This window comes from Protopterus annectens, chromosome 10.part0, assembly GCF_019279795.1.
Source record: "Protopterus annectens isolate FY-2018-M chromosome 10.part0, PAN1.0, whole genome shotgun sequence".
Lineage (NCBI taxonomy): Eukaryota > Metazoa > Chordata > Ceratodontiformes > Protopteridae > Protopterus > Protopterus annectens.
Genome location: NC_056744.1, coordinates 763,298,928 through 763,322,652, shown reverse-complemented (window position 1 = coordinate 763,322,652; position 23,725 = coordinate 763,298,928). Strand labels below are relative to the sequence as shown.

Here is a 23,725-nt window from a genome sequence, read left to right as displayed (position 1 = left end):
TATGAGTTTTTCTAATCATATCAACCAATTGGTTAATGATAGTTATAGAACTACAGGTTATATAAAAAGATTTATAAAGTCTATGGAATCAAAAATAATGAAGTCATTGTTTGTTAGTTACATTAGACTCAAACTTGAGTATGGAATAACAATATGGAAACCCTATAAGAAAACAAGCATGAGTAAACTAGAAAGAGTACAGTGGAAATACATCAAGGGCATTCATGGATATGAAAATGTAAGTTATTATGAAAGACTAAAATATCTGAACTTGTACACTGTCACTTACAGATATCTAAGAGGAGATCTTATTCATGTATATAGGGCATTTAGGGACAACTACCTCTGGGAATGTTTGGGTTATCAAAAAGTACTAGAGAATCATCAGACAACCCATGTAGAAGATTCTATAGGAATGAGAAGTGTACTAGATGGTTCTCTGACAGAGTAGCTGATGCATGGAACAGACTACCAAATTACATTAAAGCAAGTACTAGTTTAGATATTTTAAGAACGGCTTGGACACTTATTATGGGAACAAGTGTTTTGGTATATTGGCAAGCTAGAAATGCATTAATGCCTGTGCTTGAAATACTTGTATGTATGTATGTATGTATGTATGTATATATGTGTATATGTATCCATTTTAGTAGGCAATATCATTATGATCTAAATTTATACTACCTGAGATCTGCTATTCAAAGGCATAGAGTACAACATTCCTTCCATAAATTACATTTCTTGTAGGTTACCTACCACTGTGATTAGGATGTGAGGCTCATGCTTGCCAGACTTCTCATTCATTCAAGACTAATGAAAGACTGATCATCAACCAAGTGAGCCTGAAGGATATCAGAATGCATACAATCAGAATTGGGGAGTCCACCTCCACCAGCAGACCAGTTACCAGTGGTGTACCATAAGAATCTGTGTTGGGCCCCCTACTGTTTGGAATCTATTTCTCAGAAGTCCAAGTGAAAATAGATGGCCTGTGGCTTACCTAGTTCGCTGATGACTGCAAACTGGGTGCAATCATTGAGTCCCCCAATGATGTTGACATGCTCCAAAAAGGGCTTACACAGACAAACGATCGGTGCCAAAGCCACAGACTTAAACTAAATGCAAAAAATGCATTATTATCCCTTTCAGCAAAGGTGAAGTCCCTGCAAATTACAGTATTAAAAGTACTCCCTGATCTCAAGCCCTGTAGTGAGAGATTTGGGAACACAGGTTGATAGCAACCTTAACTTTGATCACCATGTGTCCACAGTGGGAAAGAAAGCCTTCTATGTTGCACATCTCATAAGTAAGTGCATCACATCCAGATCTCATCAGACAGCTAATAGAGTACAATGCTCTCTTCCGTATGTACCTCACCAGACACCTGCAGCAGCTGCAGACACCTCAGAGGATTCTGATCAGAAAAATTTATGGCCTTCAACACATGACCTACATGGACAGACTGAAGGCCCTGTCACTGTACTCTGTATCTTATAGGCTGCTGAAAGATGACTTGTTCCTGGCCTAAAGAACAGTCTCAGACCTTACCCTAATGGAAATGCTGCACATCCACAAGTCAAATAAGACAAGATTCACTCACTCTAGGCATCTTAACCTAGCCTGTGACATTAACAGGACATGGTGCGACATTAACAGGACATGCTGGAGAGACAGACAAGTCTCCCAGAGATTGCCACTCCTCTGGGACAAACTCACAATTCACATAAAACAGAGCTCCTCAATGACCCTATTTGAGGGTGACTTAGACAACAGGATGGGAGACAGTAAATTTATTCCTTGGGTGTCACCTATGTCCCTCTTGGATAACGACAGTCAGTGCTGATCATAGACTTACAAAGCAGATATAGATAACACAACTTGGTCAATAAGGGAACAAGGGTATAACATTACTAAATATAATCCTGGGTATTGACTAGAGTAGCATTGGTACTACATTAGGATGAAACAGCTAGGTTTCAAATGGCTTCCAGGTCGATAGTCTGGTAATCTCCTATGATCCTATGATCCTAAAGGGGCTAGGGTTAATAGCCTAGTAACGTCCTATGAACCTATGAACCTATAATAGTATTGAATTGTGAGACATTTGGAGTGACCATCTTGTCTGATTTTACTTCTGTTAGAATGGCAGAAAATATTCAAAAATAGGCTGACTGTATTATTTATTTTGACTTTTTAAAATTATTTTGCCCTTGATTGACAGTTTTGAAAAGACTAGTACCCCCATAGATTCTCTAGGAATTTTGCCTGTCTAAATCTTATGTTGAGTTACTGATCCTTTGTACAGAGAACAATCAAACAGAATAATTCATTTAAGGTCTGTTATTTATGAATCCCTTTCTGTCCCTCTCATGATTTTTACTGTTATGGCCTCTACTCATCTAATGTTTTATCATTTACACCTATTGTATAACCCTTCCAACAACCCATCTATGCATCTTGTGAAGGATATTTCCTTGCTGTGTCAACCAGATATATCAAAATTTCAGAACATCGAACCTCTGATCATTGAAGACCAGAGAACTGAAGTTTTGAAATATCGAACCTTGCGAATGGAGACCACCGTACAGTGTGGAACGGGAACTTTACCATTCTTTTCACTGTAGTGCGATCTTGGAGTTGGTATATTTAAGTAGCAGGGGGTGTGGGGGTGCTGGGGGGCTTGCCCCCCTGCAAAAATGTGAAATTAGAAGTTTTCATGTTTTAGATTGTTTTTCGTAGGTTCAATATTTTAAAACTTTGATCCTCTGGTCTTCGATGATCAGAGGTTTGATGTTCTGAAATTTCAATCATATGAAGTAGACCCTTATATTATATATATATATATATATATATATATATATATATAAAATGTATATGTGTGTGTATGTGAGGTATAGATAGATATAGATATATATCTGCAGTGTGTCTGTGTGTGTGTGTGTGTGTATAGATAGATAGATATAGATATATGTGTGTGCGTGCGTGTGTGTGTGTGTGTGTGTGTATAGTTAAATAGATATAGATATATGTGTGTGCATGTGTGTGTGTGTGTGTGTGTGTGTGTTTGTGTAGATAGATAGATATAGATATATATGTGTGCGTGTGTGTATGTGTGTGTGTGTGTGTGTGTGTGTGTGTGTGTGTGTGTGCACGTGAGCGTACGTGTGTGTGGTGTCATGTCATAAGTCAGAGGAGACCATTACTTTAAACTGTTAAATGCTGTTTCTTCACTCAGATAATGCCTTTGGATGTGTCTGCAACACCTACAATCTGCATAACTTTGCTTCTGTATTGCTATACTTTTTGAAACAAATCACTATTGTTCTTATGGTGCTTAGCACCTTAATGCTGCTAATAGTTGCTTTGTAATATATTATGCACACCTTTTCTAGGATGTTCTATTATCCATCATCTCTGCACATTTGTCATCTAAAAAAAAATCATCCGTTATCCAGGAATAGCTCTCTTCTTATGTTTGCTTGACTTAGTCCAATTCATATACTAGAAATATAAGCATAATCACTCCATACCCCCAAATAGATTATAAGTTACTTAATATTTCAGTATGATTTATACAGGAAACAGTCCAGTAACACATTTCTAAATCATATGTGATTACTAAAGTGCACAACTTTTATGCTATTATATAACGTTTCTGAGCTATACCACAAGTGAGATTTAATATCTTAGATGCATTTATTTTCATTAAGTTTACGGTAAAAGTGGCAGAACCAACATGTGTTTGAGATAGCTACAGAGATTAAAATCTGTAGCAGAAACAGAGCTGTAGTGGAACTCTAGCTAACGCATCACTTAATATAATTAGTCAGACTTTCCAGATCAAGTAAATGTTTATTGTTTATTAAAGGTTTTGCTGCCCTCCACCCCAAGAAAAAGGGAAAAAAAAGCAGTTAGCATGTTAATATTAATTATTTCAGTTACAGATTTTAAGGGTAAAAAATGATTAATGTCATTTTCGTCTGTCAACTTATATGTATGTAAAATGGTAACATATAATGCTTTTTTGAAATCATTGAGAAAGAGCTATATAAATCAGAAAAACAGTTACCAAAGTAATATTGTGCATTAAGGTGGAGTGCTCTGGGTGACAGAGATTTTTACAAGGCATTCATATATTAAAATAACTTCATTAAGTACCTAGACAAATAAGAATGATGTGCAACATGTAGCTTCTTCACTTATTCCTTCTCAAATATCCTGTTAATCATAGCACATTAAAAAGGAATAATAAAATGAATGCTTACCGGACTTCTCCTCTAGAGAGTAAAGCCATAATGAAAAACAGAAACAAAGAACAAAGTTCTGTAAAGAAACAGGTATATGAAATTCTAAATGCAGAAACACTAACAGTGATGTTTTGCATTATATATTGAATTTAGGCATTATTTGACTAAAATATCCTGAAGCTGGTACATATAATTTTATTACACAACAGAAAAGGGATCTAGAAAACTTAGCTTTTCTTTCTTACTTTTTACTTTACTTAGATAGTTACATAGAAAAAGGATTTGCAAGCCAATATCTTTCTAACCACAACTTGGCCCGTTTTGCAGAATCTGTGTCAACAATATCTACAGTTTTATTACACCAAGTAGTACACAATTATATCATGGAATTGCATTCAGTAACAATGACCAGGAATGTTTTTATATAGACACTAAATGAGTAACATTGCGTTCACCTTACTGCAGTGAGCTATCCACCAGCTGACGTTAAGCTAAATCAGTTACTTGATCAGAACTGCAAAGCTCACTATGTATAGAAATGCAAATATTGCCATTACGTATATCCCTGGAACTCAAACAGGAAAGGGTGCTTTGTGCTCCACACACCATACTTTTTAAAGTTAAATTCAACATCACAAAATATCAGAAATTAGAGCATTATAACTATTCCAACATTTCCAAGGCCCTTCATTGTCAGAGTAGGAGCTGTTGGGTAACCTCCCCCCCAATGAGGCATGGGGGTACAGAATATCTTGCCTATCACCCCTCAGAGATATTGTTCTTCTTGTGTATTTGTCAGTGTACTGTAAATTTTGTTTTCACTTTAAAGTTGGCTCTGAACATTTTGGTTAATAAAGTATGACATGGTAAACTCATCTTCCATGAGATCAGATGTTTATTTTATTTTTAATAAGCAGGTGAGCAGACTAGTCAATGAATCTTTTCAGTCATTACCTGGGCCATAAACAAAGAATAATACTGATAAATGTTTGATGACAATGATTTGATACATATATATCAGTTGTAACTTCTAAATAGAAGTTAAATAGTAGTCAGTTAAGTACTGTAGTTACACAAACATTTTTATATAATAATATATATTATAATAATATAATTATAAATAAATATAATTATAAATAAATATAAAATAAATATAATTAAAATAATATATAATAATATAAAACATAATACTACCAAATATAAATAAACTATAGTGGCTAAATAACAGTTAATACAACAATTTACAAACTTTCCTTGTATATGTGGAAGACAGAACTGTAAACATCAAAAATGCCATTCCATGTAAAGAGTAGCAGGTCCTAAATGAAGTGTTACCCACTATTTAGCATGCATACAGGTAACTAAACATGTATGCAGAATGCAGCGCTTTGCTGTAGTGAAGGTTTGTAGAGAAAGGAATAGGTGAGTGTTAATTTTACTCCTAGAGTAACATGCTTTCTTCATATATATGTTTGCTATAAGTTATTACAATGTTTTATGGATTCACAAGAAATTTTACTAGGTAAGGGGTAAATGAATTATGTATCGGGAAGTATATTTAGATAAAGTACTTGAGGATTGGGAAAAATGCTGTAATATAAGAGCATTGTAATAAATCTGAACTGTAAAAATGTCATTTACATGAATAATTAAAGTCTGTTGAGCTCCAAACCTTCATTGTTGTGTTCACTTTCAAAAACAAGTTCATTTAGCAATCTGAGTAGGAAAAGGTGTTAAAAATCTGATTGAGAAGGTACCTTATAACAGATAGGGTGAGCGAGTTTGGAAAAGGAGCATTTGGATATGGAGAAGTAAAAAGGTAAGCACAATAGAGTAGAAGTACAATTATTAAAAGACATAGCAGGAGGTTAAATGATGCATTATGAGAACAAGATGAGAGCAAAAAATGCTAACAGAAGTTATAGATTGCAGTGCAGAGAATGAAGAACACTTTATCTGTAACTAGAAGGGCACTATTAACATACATAAGCCTACAACAGTGTATGTAAGAGTAATCTAAGTTTACAAAATGGCAGATCTTTGGATGAGTTTAATGCAAAGTCAGAATGTTATGAGAATTTCCAAGACCAAGTAAAGGTGCAGCATACTACAGATTAAGGATACTGAAAGACTTTCTTATGGAAAGACATGCATGTGGGCTACATATCTTTGTAGTCATACAGGCCTATTATAAATACAAACTTTTAAAAATTAGCTTTTATTAACCAATTTAATAACTTGAAAACCCAATGGTCATCCCTCTGCACAAGGGCTGACCATCAATGGATCTGGGGAACTACAGACCCATTAGTCTGACAAGTTTCATATGCAAAGTCATGGAAAGAATTATCATGGAAATTATTAAAAGTGACTTAGGAAACCTTCAGACACTGGGCCTAAGCCAGTTTAGTTTCATCAAAGGCAGGTTATGCCTACTGAACCTGGTGGAATTCTTTGGCAAGGTCCCCCCAAGCAATGGATGAGGGAAACAATTGTGCATACTACCTACTTTGACCTGGTTAGAACAATTGAAACAATACCTCACTCAGAAATTGTAAACAAACTTACAGAATTAGGTATGAATCCCAGTGTAGCTCAATGGATAGCCATTAGGCTCATAAACAGGACCCAGGAAGTTAGGATTGCAGAGACCACCTCCAGAAAGAAGCTGGTCACCAGTAGAGTCCCCTCAGACTCTGTCTTGGGTCCGCTCCTCTTTGGCATCTATTTTTCAGAAGTCAAGACCAATGTTAAGGGCCTCCAGCTTATGAAGGTTGCAGATGACTGCAAGCTAGGAGCAATCACAGAAACCCCCTAAGACAGTAACATCTCACAGGAAGGTCTAACACAGACAAATGAATGGTGCCAAAGCCATGGCTTAAAACTCAATGCCATGAAATACATAACAGTACATTTTGAGAAGGCAGCCACTGAGGGAACATACCATATTGATAAAACACCCCTAAAAGTAGGCACAGTAGTCAGGGGACTTGGAGACTGTGACCTGGATTTCAACCAGCATGTGTCTAAGGTTGTAAGTAAATCATTCTTTGTCACTCAACATATAAGTAAGTGCATGGCATCTTCGTTCAGGGAAGTGAAAGTGCTACCGTAGTCTGCCATCATCAGACCCATCATTGAGTACAATGGCCCATTCAGTATATACCTGACCAGGAGCATCCAACAACTGGAATGTCCAGAGTCTTTCCTCAGAAGAAGAATACACAGCATAAAACAATGTCCTATGTAGATTGCCTCAAAGTCCTATCTCTATATTTTGTTCCCTACAAACTGCTGAGAATGATTTATGCCTGGCATACAAAGCATCCTTAGGTCCTGCTCTGATGGACCTTTTGCATATCTGCAAAACAAACAGCACCAGAACTACTAGACCTAAGGATTTAAAATTTGCTTGTGACTTAAATTGCACATGTTCGAGAGACAGGTATGTATCTCAGACAATCTCCATTCTCTGGAATGGACTTCCCATCCATGTGTAATCTGGACTATCTGGACTGCTGGATGGGAAATCGGAAATTCACCCTTCACCCAACACCTATGTTGCTGATGGATAGAGGCAGCCATTAAATCATGCTCTAACTAACATACACCTCTTAAAATAACCTGTATGACAAAGTAACTAGTGCAATACATTTGGGTTACATAGCTAGGCTTATAAAGCCCTTAGTGATTGTTAGCCAAGTTTACACTAATGAACCTATAACACAAAACCAAAAAAAAGATTCTACAGAAGTGACATATGTTACAATAATACAAAACAATAAAAATAAGCCACTTAAAGAATGGTACAGAACATTTTAATAGAGTATCATGTTTGTCTCCTTTATTTTGAAGGACTTCATCAGATTAAATTGCAATTAATTATAACACTTTAAATAAAAATAAAATAAAAAATAACTTTTATTTAACCAATGCAAGCAATGTAATAATGACTTGCAAACCAAAGGAATTATACATAATGTGTAAAATGCTCACTCATGGTTGCAATCAGTTCTTATCTATAGATTTTAATGGCTTTGGTTTTAAAAAACATCTATTAATCCTTTGCTGTTTAGGTTACGGATTCATCTAGTGTGTGTATATATATATATATATATATATATATATACACACACACACACACACACACACACACACACACACACACACACACACACACACACACACACACACACACATACACACACACGTATATTGTTGCTGGTTGGCACTACACCAGAATGTATATCTTTGAGCTAACACTTATTGAAAGACTGTAACAGACAAATAAGTCTTTGTGCATGATCCACAAACCAGTAAATCAGAAATATATTCTAATTTTGGGCATGCTTTCTTTATTCTTTTATCCATGCTTACAAGTTACATCTGACTCCTACAGTGACCCCGTGAACAGCTTCTGTCATGCAAAGAATTTACTAGGCAAGTAAGAAATGAAAGAGGATTGCCAAGTTTTACTTCTGTATCATAGTTGCACCAATGGCCAATTTAGATTTACTAATTCACCTATTGCATGTCTTTGGAAGGAAACTGGAGTTTCAACAAAAAATAACATGAGCAAAAGGAGGAATTGATAGGTTCATAGGTTCATACTAGGCTATCTACCCTGGGGCAATTATAAGCCTAGCCCGATTCTGTATGGCTTACGCCACCCCTTGATTTGAGTATACTGTGCCCTTTTTAAGGTTTAGTTTACTGTGCCTCTGTCTAATAGTGACACGGGAATAATCCCTGGGACAAACCTACGATCCCCCATCCACCTATCGAGATTCTTCTTGAAGAGATTCAGTGAGGTGCTCTGCCTCACATGAACTGGCATTCTATTCCAGAGCGAAGGGAGCCTCTGGGTTATGAACCTGTCCCTCCAGCAAGTTCTATTTATTTCTGTGCTGAGGTTCAAGTCCCTCAAGCGTGTGGCTCTAAGGGAATATTGGAAGCCCAGAGAGCAATTACAGTGCCCAGTTATTGTAGAGGAAACTTAAATAGATAGCCAGAGTCTGTATATAAGGCACCTTAGCTGAGAATCAAACTGGGAAGCGTCTTGCTGTGTGGTGGTCATGCTGCTCACTGCAGACTTCATGTAAATATTTGTTTCAGGTGCAAAACAGAATGATCCTTTATTTATCATTACATCCATCTATGAACAATGCATACTACTTACTATGGCTTCTGTCACTTATTGGAATTTGTAGTTGTATGGGTGCTCTGGTTTCCACCCACATCCCAAAGACATGCTGTAGGTGGATTAGACACTCTAAATTGGCCCTAGGTGTGTGTGCGTGTGTGTGCCTTCTGTGGAAGGTTGGGCGCCGGGCTGTCAACTCGACACTGTAAAACTCCACTGCCAATCATGAGTGGACAGGTGATCTGCTGTGGCGACCCCTAACCGGGAAAAAGCCAAAAGAAGAAGACATCTGCAGTACTATTTGTTGTTGCTGTTTGTATGATTAGAGCCTAAAAGATGTTATAACTTTTATTCTGAGAAAAAGCACATCCATTATGATGCTCATTTTATCAAAATTGAACTAATCCTTCCACTCCCATGTTTGTTACATTGTTACAAGTACACCACTGCTATTAGTAGTTTCTCTGACATGATCAATCATTGAGTTCTACAGGAAATTACTGTTTGTGCAGTTTTCATGTGCAAAAAAGTGTGCACAATAAGTGATTCCTTTCTTTTGGTGGATTTCTTTCCTTATTTATATTTGTGTGACGAATGAGATGGCATATAAGTTTGGGTGTTATAAAAGGGCTTGACCCCTACAAAAAATGCTTACATTCGAATTTTTCCCCTGGTTAATTTCCCAATGAGCTATGCTCAGAGAGTTAGTTCCTCTCTGAGGAGTAAGTCACCGAGTCATAGTAGAACTACTGTTAGCATCATAAACGTGTATTCTTTCACTTTACTATACCAAGTATTCAAAAATATGAACAATTCAGTTACATTCAGAGATAAACTTAAAAAGAAAAAGCCTGCAACATGCACGTATGAAGTTTCTTTGTACATAATATTCATTCTGTTAGTGAGATGAATATTCTGTTTTTCCATGTGTCTATAGTGTAGCCCTTTCTTAGTTTACTGTTTCCATCTACAAGACTATTTATAATAACCTGCTAATGCATTTGCTTTTCTGCTAACATGAGCAGTATTTTACAGTATAAACTTTTGATGGCATCTAATTTAAGATTTGTGTTACTAAGCAAAACAAATATAAATTGATGTACCACTAAGGTCAAACTACCATAAACATGAAAAAAAAAATGTTTTTGACAGAGAGTTTGCTTCTCTGTGTGGAAAATTACTTTAATAGCTCCTTACTTTAATATAATAACAATAAGGTACCGAACAGTGGAAGAAAGTACAAAGATCCTTAAAAAGGGAAATGTGTTTCCTCACCAACTCTGCAATTAATATAAGAAAATGTAAATTGCAGATTGAAATCAAATAGCCAAAGCAGTATACTCCTACCATGCAAAAATAAAGTAAGAATCCTCTCACCAGAAGTTACTTAAAACATACCAAAACACATACAAGTATTGCTGTTGCACTACAACCAGACATGACAAGTCAAATATTATTGCTGTTGTATTGCAACCACACACAGCAAATCAGTGGAACTTTGTGGCTTTCACCTAAACTAACTCACTGGTATGGTGTCTGATACCAGTGAATTTGATTAAATGAGAGAAAGACCCCACACACACTATACAGGATCCTTTAATTAGACCAACATTATATCTTGTCTTTTTTTACACTGCTTAAGTTTTGCAAATGCTTAGTTACAACCCTGTTTCTATTGTGCAATCTGATGTCTGAGCTGTATACAGTAAAGTGGATGTAATAGACAGGTATGAAGGTCATCCTTGGTTAAAAGTGACTTACTACTGCTATTCGATCACTGTTAAACAGTAGTCCCTGATCTGGGGTGGCACAAGTAGTGTCAAATAATTAATATGCCATGACCAGTGTAAAACCATTACAGCTATGATTTATGATTGAGAGAATGTGTGTACATATGTACATATATGTGTACATATATATATATATATATATATATATATATGGGTCTACTTCATTTCACCTAACTTCCAATTCACTGACTCCCATTTGACTGAGACCAAATGACTGAAATTTCATTTCACTGACACTTCATTTTACTGACAGTTCATTTGACTGACAAGTATTATAAGCAAGAAAATGGAATATGCCCCCTTCCCCACTGTAGTGCAACCCTGGAGTTAGAATATATAGTTGGGGGTGTGTGGGGGGCACAGCCCCCCACAACGGGGGGTGTGGGGGGCGAAGCCCCCCACTAACTTTTCTTTTACTAAGCAATATTATATCAAAACTTAACAATATCTGCTGCGCCCCCCACACCCCCCCAACTATATATTCTAACTCCAGGGTCGCACTACAGTGGGGAAGGGGGCATATTCCATTTTCTTGCTAATAATACTTGTCAGTCAAATGAACTGTCAGTGAAATGAAGTGTCAGTCAAATGAAATTTCAGTGAAATGGGGTTAGTGAAATGAAAGTCAGTGAATTGGAAGTTAGGTGAAATGAAGTAGACCCATATATATCTATATATATATATATATATATATATATATATATATATATATATATATATATATGACTCTACTTTAGACAATTGAAATCCACTTACCAGACTTTTAAAATGCCAAGATGAAAGTACCGAAAATCCAGTTAAATGAACACTTACATCACTGACAAAAAACTACAGGTAAGTAACCATTTGGCCACACCACAACAAAACAGGAAAACTGAATCACATGAAACCCACCCATGTGGGGGGCTTCACCCCCCCACACACCCCCTGTGTGGGGGGCTGTGACCCCAATACCCCCTTAACTAAATATGCCAACTCCGAGATCGCACTGCTGTGAGGAAAGGGGCAAAGTTCACCATGGTGGACAAGTGGCTACTTACCTGTATTTTTTTGTCGGTTATATAAGTGTTCATTTAAGTGGATTTTTGGTGTTTTCATCTCAGCGTTTTAAATGTTGGGTAAGTGGTATTTCGATTATCTAAAGTAGACCCATATATATATATATATATATATATATATATATATATATATATATATATATATTTATATAGATAGATAGATATATAAGGGTGGGGGTAGTTGCATTGTTTTTAAGAGTAACAACTCGGTCATGCTTTCTTTCACTTTCCATCACAAGTATCACCATTGCACGTAATATTGATCATAGTTAAAGTGAGTTGCTTTGCCATCTCATTACACATAGCTCTGGTTGAGTTCTTGGCTGTGGCTTCTTCCAAGGGGAGTGCGCATGCCCTCCCTCTACTGGTGTGGGTTTATCCATGTGGTGTGGTTTCCTTCAACACTCCAAGACATGATGTATATGAACTGGCATTACTCTAGTTTAGGAATGTGTTTGTGCATCTCTTGATAGACCTGGCTTGTCAGGGGAAGTGTCAGTATGTGTGTGTTTGTGCGAGAAATCAGTATAGCTTGATGTAAAAGTTATCTGTGAATGTGCAAAATACAGCTAGGCCCATATATAACTCCTCTGGGAAGCAGTATAAAAACAAAACAAAAAAACAAAAACAAAAAAAAAAACAGCAAACTGCTTTCAAAAAATAAGGAAAATAGCATGTACCACAGAACATCTAGACCCTTAGAGCTTCTGAGGCCCTGCTGGTCTCCTAAACTCCAGGCTGTATAAGTAGAATTTGAAACGGGCTTAAATGTTGCCTCTGCCCTTAACCTCATCATGTCTAAAACTGGCCCTGCTTGGAGGTGTGCACAAAATGTCATTATATTTCAAGTGGAAGCTATGTGTGTGAAAAATAAGTATCCAAAAAGATGTTATAGGCATGAATGAGTTCATTTACATTTTGCACATATAGTATATTATTTTTTTTGAGAAGGCTCGCTGTAGCAATAAATCATTACAGCTGGGTTATAGCCCACTACGATCTTCTTTGAAAAGGGTCACTGTAATCGTAGATCATAACAGCTGCATTTATCCCAACTACAATGGTCAGATCCCAATTGCAATGTTCATAGGTTCATAGATTAGTACTAAGCTAACTGCCCTTGTGAGCCATTTTAAGCCTAGCCAATTATCCCTTGTGAGACTCAAACCCTGCTCCTTATGTTTGTAAGGCAAACACCTTAACCATTAGGCCACCCTCCCAACTGTCTTTATAATGGTCAGACTTTTATCAGCACATTGGTCAGACTTTTATCAGCAGTCCTGCATTGTAGAAGAAGGCTTTAGAAAGTTTCATACCAACATTCTTTAGACCCTTCGCAAGTGGTTGAAGCCATTGTAGATGTCTAAAGTTGCTAGGAGATCTCTTGATTTCTTCTCATCACTTCAACTGCTTCACATCCCATATTATTGTTTAAATAATGTTGTTATATACATGCACTTGTTATGTATTTTCTTTCTTTCATTCATTCTTTTTTTTTCTTTTTCTTTCTTACCTTTGAAAGCCAGATAAGCGAACTGTATTTAATAGACCATAACATTTATCTGGCAGTTAGGGCAGAGATTTAAGACAATGAGCTTTTAATGAGCTACTTCATGTGGTCCCAGGATTGATTCTCCATCCTCATTTGCCCAAGTGTGTAACTCAGAAAGTGCCACTTAAACAGATGGTTCTCCTGGGCTAAGCCTCAATAAAACTTCAATGTGGATTAGTGCTCTAACCTGGTTAACAAATGCAAACAAATAAACTTCTCACCGACAGGACTCTGATATGTAAAACAAACACTCTTTTTAACACACACACACACACACACACACACACATAGTCCTCAAAGTTTCACTAAAACAAAGTTTTTATTGAAGCATGAGAAATGAAACTAGCACTTATTAGCTGATACAGTCTATGACAGAAGAATGCCAAAGAAGCTGAAAAGTAAGGTGAACATGACAGTGGTGTGACCAGCACTACTGTATGGTACAGAAACCTGGGCAGTAAAGGGAGAACAGTTGAAAAAGCTAGAGGTGATGGAAATTAAGTGTCCGAGAAGGGTTGTAGGATGCACACTGTGGGACAGACGAAGAAATGAGGACATAAGAGCAGAAGCCAAAGTAACTCCAATTGCAGAAAAGATCAAAGGGAACAGATTACCGTGGTTTGGGCACATGCAGAAAAGCAGAAGACAATCTGGTGAGGAAAATTTGGGACAAACAGGAAGGAGATAAGGGAAGCGAGGACATCCAGCAAAGAGGTGCATGGATTGTGTGAAAGAAGATCTGTGACAGTCAGGCAAAGGTGTTGAAGAAGGCAGGAGTATGGCACTGAATCAAGAGAGTTGGCGAAAGTTAACATGACTCCCTGACCCCATGTAGAAAATGGGAAAAGGGGGGCTGATGATGATGATGATGACTTTAGCTGATAAATTTACTATATTTGTAAAACAGTAAGACAACATATAAAATCACTGTACTAAAGTTCTACTGCAAAAAAAAAACATAAAATATAAGTAATCATTCTCGTAAGGATGTATGGATACAAATACAAATCTATATGAGTATAAGAATACAAATTCAGTTATATAAACTACTTTTATTCAATATTAAAAATTCAGTTCATTATTAACTCATTAAATCCGATTGACACCTCCAGGTATTTTGCTGTTCCATCCTACTGACATTTTTAGGCATGAAATATTGCTTGTTCATATTTGGATTAATAATTCCCAAACCATGCTATATATAAAGTATTAAAATAATTAATTTAAAGTTTACACAGTGGCAAATACAAACTTACTGATATTTGACCTCTGTTTAGTGCAGGCAAAGAGATCGTAATTGTTGTTCATGTAGTATTTGTTTTCTGTTGGCATAAGTGTTTTTTTCTAAATACATTGATAACCAAGTATCACAGAAATAACTGTGGAGTCTCATATGAAAGTTCTCAGCTGGATTAATAAAATGTTGCTGTCAGTATGTGTGTAATTGGAGTGATTGCTGAGATTTTTTAAGTTGTTTATTAATATTATGAATGTAATAGTTACTGTGTTTACTGTAACTTATAAAATCCAGTTTAAGACTTAAAGCCTAAATAATACTACCACTATAAAACTAGTTTATGCTGAAGAGTTTGCCATTTACACTTCTTTAGTAACTTGTATGGATCCAGAAACATGAAGATTTTATTTTAAATGAGAGGACATAGCTTGATTTTGTCAAAAAGCTTAGGCTCCACCCATTGGAAGATACATCCATCATGCAGCACTTTCACATCTCTGGAAAAGACTTCCTCTGCAAAATAACCAGTGTGATGTGATAGTCTATCTTCCTTCAGACATGAAGTAGATGACTGGATGGGAACTCAAAAATTCATACCAGGCTTGACCGGCCTAGTCTTCCTCAAGAGAGGGTGTACAGTTTGACAGTGGGTACTGCAAGCCACAAATAGTTGCAAGACTGAACTGCTTTGAATTGTTTATGCTTCTGTGATTTTAACTAGTCTTTAACTGCTTTAATTAAAGAAAAGAACTGCAAGTGTTACTATCTAGCATTTAGATTCAGAATGACTTCTCAGAGTCCTTACAGACAGTTGATCAAAAGCTGAGTTCTGTCCCAAGGGTATAATCCAGCCAGCAGGTTGCAGTAACTGTGTAATCTGACTGACTTGAATAACAGTCTGCCTCTGCTTATGTGTATCACAAACAGGACTTTCTGTGGTGATACTTTGTTCTAAATTTTTTCCTTAGTAAAATACACAAGGGGGAAAGCTAATATTCAACAAATCAGACTTTAAATAAGGAAACACCCTTGATCAGGTTCAAAATCTACAGGCAGCATTAGAGTTTCAACACTACCTGCATTTATCATGCAGTGATTGGTTTCACTTTTAAGATATATTACATTTCCCAGCAGCAAATGCAATGATACATTATTTTCCATATTTACCTTCACATACTGCCTTTTAATGAAATGCCACATATGATGCAACTTCTATTGCTTTTATATTTTAAACATGTGTTTATAAAATTTGATATAGCTTCAGTACAGCTTGGATCGATTTTTATGTATTTTCCTTTGGAAGAACAGTAACATTTTTTTTCAGTTTACTACAGTTGCCTTCACAATATGTTTACATATATAGTTATGTTATATATTGGTATAGATAAAATTACTCATCTCATTCAAGCCATTGTTTATCACTTCTGTAGTATTAACATTGGGTAATAGTACAGATAAATACTTTTTGCCAAATGTGTACTACATTCACACACATTCTACATTTGTGTTTTGTTTACAATGACTACAGAATTTGTGGATTTGCCTTTTTGGTTATTCGTAGTAGGATTATTTGTCTCTGGATTATTATAGCAATGACCAATGACTGGGTGTGGTATATTGAAGATTTACCCATGGTTGGTGTGGTTCAATCATGAGGACAAACCCAGAGTGAATAAACAGAGTTATTGCTATCATACAATGATATTATTTAAGAAAGAAATTACTTTTCTTAAATAACGTCTATGTATAACAGCACCATGGTGTTCTTCCTCATTGTTTCCATATCCTGCCACTTTTTTGAAGTACTGCACATGGATATGGGATTTACATTACCATACTTATGCAGTATATTAGTGCATTGGAAAGCAAGCAATGGATAAAGGACGATCTCCATTGCTTCTTCTTCTTTTTTTTTTTTGAAAAAAAAAAACAAACTTTGAAATCCAGACAGTTTAGAGTTATGAGAGAGACAGGGCAGAAATACAAGGAAAATTGGGTATGTTTCTTTAGTTTTTATAGGACAAGCACTCATCACTATGGGAATAGTGTTGGAGCCTTTCACCATTCTGTATCAATTTTCCTTGTATGTTCTCTGTCCTCCGTACATACCTCTCAACCTCTTAGCGCAAGAAAACTGGAAAGCCTTAGCATATATTAATAAAAGAGAGTCTGGGCGACAGGACTTTTTCTACTTCTATATGCTTGATTTACAATGGGCATGCTGGTGGGGTTGACCAATTATCGTGCATGTTTTTGAATGTTAATGACCTGTCATTGTATAATATAGGTTAAAGACTGAAGACAGTTTTAATCTTTCTTGATTTTATTTTGCTTAAGAAGCACAGAGGAGCTGTATGCATTTGCTACAATAAACTGTTGCCTGATACAAAGATGCCTTTTAACCAGTGTTGGTAGCTATATTGTTACCACATAGGTATCTATAAAGGCACTTTTCTGAGAGTTCTACACTACTTAACATTTGGAATCAGATAACTCCCATATTTTAGGCAAACAAATACAGTACTGCTCATGAATCAGAACAAGCGTTGTGATTTCCTGTTGTAGAGACCTTTTATGAATAGGATACTACAGTTCTGTGTAAGTTTACTTGCCATAATTGAAAATCATCAAATTCAGGCTCCCTCTCACCCTCTGTCCCCTTATATCCTTGTGTGTTTGCCACTAGAGAGGTCACTCTGACAATAAAGCTGTCTCACACCTTCCTTATTTCCACAGGGATTTGGTACTTGCCTTATACATATATATATATATATATATATATATATATATATATATATATTGAAAGTAGTCCTAGCCCCAATGCAGATAGATATAGAACTCAACCCCAAAGCAAGGATATGGAAGTAACAAAGCTGATTGTAGTACTCGCTGAATAGTCCACTCAAATAATTCAAAACAGTATATGCAAACAAGAACGATTTTTATTGTAAAACGTTAGTGCTTTCATGGATATACACTCCGCTTCCTCAGATGTGTTTAAAACTAAATTCATGCCTCCTTTTTATAATGCATTTCCCTTAAGCAATTAATCAATTACTGCCTTAATTGGCATATAAGTCACTATAAAAAACAAGTTTAAAATCGTTTCTGCCTAAATGAATAAAGAAGATATGCTAACATATTTGTTCATCACTTGTAAATTGTGTTACATAAAACTTAGTTATGAAAACTTAGTTATAAAAACTTAGTTGTAAAAACTATAAACATAAATATAACAATGACCACCATAAAATTGTCAAGTTGTAGAGACCATAAAATGCATGAACAACAACAGTTTCTATCTAAGAGGTCTGGCTTTAAGCACTGTCTTAAGAGGAACATTCTCATTAAGTCCCCTTCCTCTGTGTGCTGCAAGCCTAAGTATCCACTTGACCTCTGCTTGTTCCGTCAAGTTTATGATATCTCCTAACCTAATATTACTAGTCTGTGCATGTAGTACTTGATGCTACAGGCCTGCTTTTCTGCACAGGAGTAGCATGCATAACCCAAAGGTATTTGACAACATAGTCAAGGGACAAGCAATGAGAGTATCCAGGCTTTGTTGCGATGACTCTCTTTTGCATGATGAACTGGACAAGTTGAGGGGAGGCTTCTTAGCAAGAGGATATTACAAACAGGAGGTTAACAGAGTTTACACAACAGTGAGTAAGCTTAGACATACAAAAGCCAAACCTTATTACTCCAACAGGGATAATGTTCTCCCTGATAAAGGCAACACTTACACAAAGTTACCTGTGGTATTACCATACAGAAACAATATCACTAAGATTCAATAAGCCATTTCCTCTAATTGGAACATGCTCCTAGTTGATGACAGGACCAGGGAGTTAGTAGGTAATTATCCAACCTACTCATATAGAAACATGAAAAATCTTAAACAGCAATTATGCTATTCTGATCTGAGTAATTCCAGGACAATGGGACACAACAACCCCCATTTGGGAACAAAGAAATGTGGTAACTGTGCCCAGTGTACTGCCATAGATGAGTCCCGGTTTTTCAAACACCCTGACACTGGCCAATTATGGGAAATTCGGTGTGAAACCAACTGTAATACCAAAAATGTGTTATATGTAGCTCATTGCAAAGCCTGCTTTAGTTTTTATGTAGGGAAAACTAATAGAACACTTAGGGAACATATAAGGGATCACGCATATTGCCTATCTAGGGAACACGATTATAGTGCATTAGCGAAGCATACACTCCACAAAGGCAGTGAGCATGTATTTGTATTTCAAGTACTACATGTGCAGACTAGTAATATTAGGTTAGGAGATATCGTAAACTTGGCGGAACAAGCAGAGGTCAAGGGGATACTTAGGCTTGCAGCACACAGAGGAAGGGGGTTAATGAAAATATTCCTCTTAAGCCAGTGCTTAAAGCCAGACCTCTTAGATAGAAACTGTTGCTGTTCATGCATTTTATGGTCTCTACAACTTGACAATTTAATGGTGGTCATTGTTATATTTATGTTTATAGTTTTTACAACTAAGTTTTTATAACTAAGTTTTTATAACTAAGTTTTCATAACTAAGTTTTATGTAACACAATTTACAAGTGATGAACAAATATGTTAGCATATCTTCTTTATTCATTTAGGCAGAAAAGATTTTAAACTTGTTTTTGATAGTGACTTATATGCCAATTAAGGTAGTAATTGATCAATTGCTTAAGTGAAATGCATTATAAAAAGGAGGCATGAATTTAGTTTTAAACACGTCTGAGGAAGCGGAGTGTATATCCGTGAAAGAGCTAAAGTTTTGCAATAAAATCGTTCTTGTTTGCATATACTGTTTTGGATTATTTGAGTGGACAATTCAGTGAGTACTACAATCAGCTTTGCTACTTCCATATCCTTGCTTTGGGTTGAGTTCTATATATATATATATATATATATATATATATATATATAAATAACACTATTTAAAAGTCATTACTTGAAAGCGACTATCAGCATTTACTTGCGATATTTTTTGTTTGCAATAGCATTTGCTGATATTATGATGCCTTCAAACTTCTTTTGATATTTGGATGGCCATCAAGCAGCCCTACTTTTTATCATGAGTTCTGTTTACTAGCAATACTTAGATGTTACTGAAATGACAGTGTTTTGGGCAGTGATGAGAAAGACTTTCAGCCTGTCATTTTCATTATTTCCGTTCTTGTTTGTATTTGGCAGTACTGACTCTGTGCCTTCAGTGACTTTAACACTCCTGGCCTATTTATTGTTGTTTTATCTTTCTGTAACTTCATGACATTGCTTAATTAAAATCATTTATGCATCTTAGCCTTTGACACCCTCTTCTTTTTTCTTCATTCTTTCCTAACATCAGAGCCTCTCCAGTAAATACAGTCTTCACATTATATGGCCACATTATTTAAGTTTTACTGTTTGACCTTTCAGTGAACAGTCTGTATTTATTTCTATATGTATTGAGTGATTTGATCTCTTCAAGCAGAGACTTCTCAGAAGTTTTCTCCAGCACCATAACTTAAAAGTATTAAGTTTTAGAAGCAAGTATCCTTTAATTTAAAGGTGCAATCACATCTACAGTGATGTTTGAGCCAGTGGAATAAAATGTGTAATTACCTTCACTTCTTCCCCATCTATTTAACAGAATTGATAGGACTAGATGACATATTATTTTCCTAGTTTAATGCTTTGCAGCAAAATAGTGGTATCCCTGCAGTGTGCCTATTGCTGTTTATCATTAATGTGATTTTTTATATATATATATATATATATATATATATATATATATATATATATATATATATATACATATATATATAGATATGTGTGTGTGTGTGTTTATATATATAGATAATTGGATGGGCAGCCTCGCATCCTCTCCTGGTCTGTCTTGACTTGCCCTCCTTGAGGCTAGAGGGAACATTTGAATATTCTGTTATGTTTTTGGGTTAGACTTGAAATGTTCAGCAGGATGATTGCCTGGTACTTGCCTATGAACTTAAGAATATAATAACTGACTATTATTCATTATGTTTTAGAGCCCTTTATAATTAAGATTTTATATTTTAGAGCTACAAGAAAACAATTGTTAAATGGTTATTATTTTAATAGGGCAGTTGTACCCAGTTTACATTTTATAGTGAGGTTTCATTTTCATTTTGAGGTGTTGAACATTTCTTCACATAGCAGTCTAACTGCCATTCATCTAACTTTTACTATATTCTTGCTTTGCATGAATGGGACTTTTTTGACCAATTTGGTTGCCATCTCATCTTCAGTAATGTATTTTATTTTTGTACTGATTACAGAAATATGCAAAAATGGGAATAACAACTAAAGTAGAATAATAGCTTAAATATTTTGCTTAAAACTATTTATTATTTCTGTAAAGGAAGACATTTGCATAGCATTCTAATTTTAGGCACATTTAGACATATTTATATTGTTTTCTGAGAGTAGGTACATAGTTATTTTACATTGGATATGCTCAGCTATTTGTATATCACAAACGCTCATCACTATAGGAAATTTAGCATGAAGAGGTGAAGAGAATGTAGAATAGTGTTGGAGCCTTTGACCATTCTGTGTCAGTACCTGGCAAACATGAGGACTGAATTGGTTTCTTGCAGGGAAGATGCAGGGAAGATAGCAATACTAGAGCAAATTCTTTCCAAGAATAAATCCAAATGTTATGTTTTCCTATTGCAGTGACCTCTCCTCCAAGGCCTAATATTATTGCAGGTGTACCTGCACACACCTGTACTAATATTTTCCTGGAGTGTTCTCAACATTTCCCCTTCCATGAGCTAATACATATTTTTCACTAATGATGCTGCAACTCAAGTATATCACTTTACATTTCTTTCTATTATACCTGTCATTATCTGTGGAAAATTAGATTTTTTACATGTGTTGATAGCCTAAGGATTATAGGCAGTGCTGGAGTTTTTCCTGCTTACTCAGACTATATTTCAAAATTAAATGGTACACCCACCGAGAATTCACCTTGACAATATCCGCCTTCTATGAAGAATGTTAAAACTGAATCTTAGATTAAGCCCACATTTCAAAATGCCAGACTAGCTTTCTTCATCTTTGTAGACATCTATTTCTATAAGAAAATCCTCACTGATAATCTTGATCCTGAAGATACTTTCTTTTTCTTATTCTAAAGAGACATTAGATCATTTTCAAAATATGTAATTCCTTGGTGAGTACTGTCCTACTGTTTCATGATAGACCTTTCCTGCCAGTGTCCATATAATCCAACAGTCCATTGGTTAACATCTAAATTTCAGATACATGAAGCTGACAACAGTGCTTATTAAGTTATTCCCAATTAATTTCTATTATACTTAATTATAGCTGTTACACTGTAAAGTGCATTTCATAGTAGTATGGTCTTTGTCTCCAGTTGTCATTGACTACATTTGTTTTCCTTTTTTGCCTTTTCCTCTTAAAACGATGACTAGTTAGATATGTTTGCCTTACTCATACTGGTCCCTTTTTTATGTCCCTCATAGTGTACAAATACTATTTAGATAGCTATGCTTCTATTTTTAATACCCATATAGTTTTTGTATAGCAAATGTAATGAATTATTATAGACAATACTCCAAAAACTGGCTCTTTTTTATTTTGTATTGTTTTGCCCTTTTCCTTGAGGCTGTCTCAAATAATTATTAGTGCCATGAGTATGCACACGTTAAATAAGCAGGAAGCCCTTTTTTATAATATTCTATACAATTTATGTTTGTTTATCAGAATATTAATTTAAAATCCCAAAGCACTTCTGCTTTATGGTTAAGAAACTCACTGCCTGTTCATTACTGAAGTACTAAAAGGCTATAACTTCCCCATTTACCCAGCTTATTACTCTGGCACTCTGGTCTGCAAGTGGAGTAAACTAATTAATTTTATCCTTTTAACTTTCTTATAGCTGTGACTATTTCAGTATGTATTCTCTTTATTTGCCTACCCACCTTTTTGTACTTTCCATTTTGTCTTTTGTCCAAATTTTGTGTACCTGCTTCTATGCCATGCATTACACTATTCTGAATGAAATATCATATCTTTCATCTTGTCAAGCAACATATTACCCATTCTCTGCTTCCAAATGACTTTACAGATTCCTCCACTTGATGTGGCCTGAATGTCAAAATAATGTAATTTGTCCCCAGGTCAGGCTTATTCCATCCTCCTCCATTCTGGAAGGGATGGAGGCTGAGCTGGTTAATTTGTAAAAGGAACATCACATATCTGCTTATCATTCCAGTAATTCCTCATAAGTGATCTCCATGATACTAAATTAAGGAGATACCTATCAATATTTTAAACAATATATACTCTTCCCATCATTAAACTTTGATGAGAACTTGTTTCTCTCAGTATCATTGAATCTGATAATACCCAAATGCCTAACTCTCAGCTTACGTTTTTGAAAAAAAAAAAATCACGTTTCTGTTTTGGCAAAGATTCCTTCTTTTCCTGAGCCTTGAACCTCCCAGGTAAATACTTCTATTTGTCCCAAATAACTCTCTGTTGCTTATGTAATACATATTATTAGTCTATGTACCAATATTTCTGAATTACCATAAATTGAATTTGCTTGACACTCCGGTCAGTATCCCTACTTACTTTTTCAGCAGAGGTTGTTAGCTATGCTGTCTGTCTAATTAGAAAACAAAAGCTGCATCTGCCATG

General features: G+C 35.6%; 1 protein-coding gene across 10 annotated transcripts in view; it reads right to left on the bottom strand.

Moving 5' to 3' along the window:
- Window positions 1-23,725, bottom strand: part of SGIP1 (SH3GL interacting endocytic adaptor 1) — a 1,172,197-nt gene that overhangs the window by 489,197 nt on the left and 659,275 nt on the right. For all 10 annotated transcript variants that reach the window (XM_044085575.1, XM_044085576.1, XM_044085579.1 and 7 more), the window contains exon 7: window positions 4,266-4,277. In XM_044085575.1, the coding sequence (XP_043941510.1) occupies window positions 4,266-4,277 (12 nt within the window). The remainder of the gene's footprint in view (window positions 1-4,265; window positions 4,278-23,725) is intronic.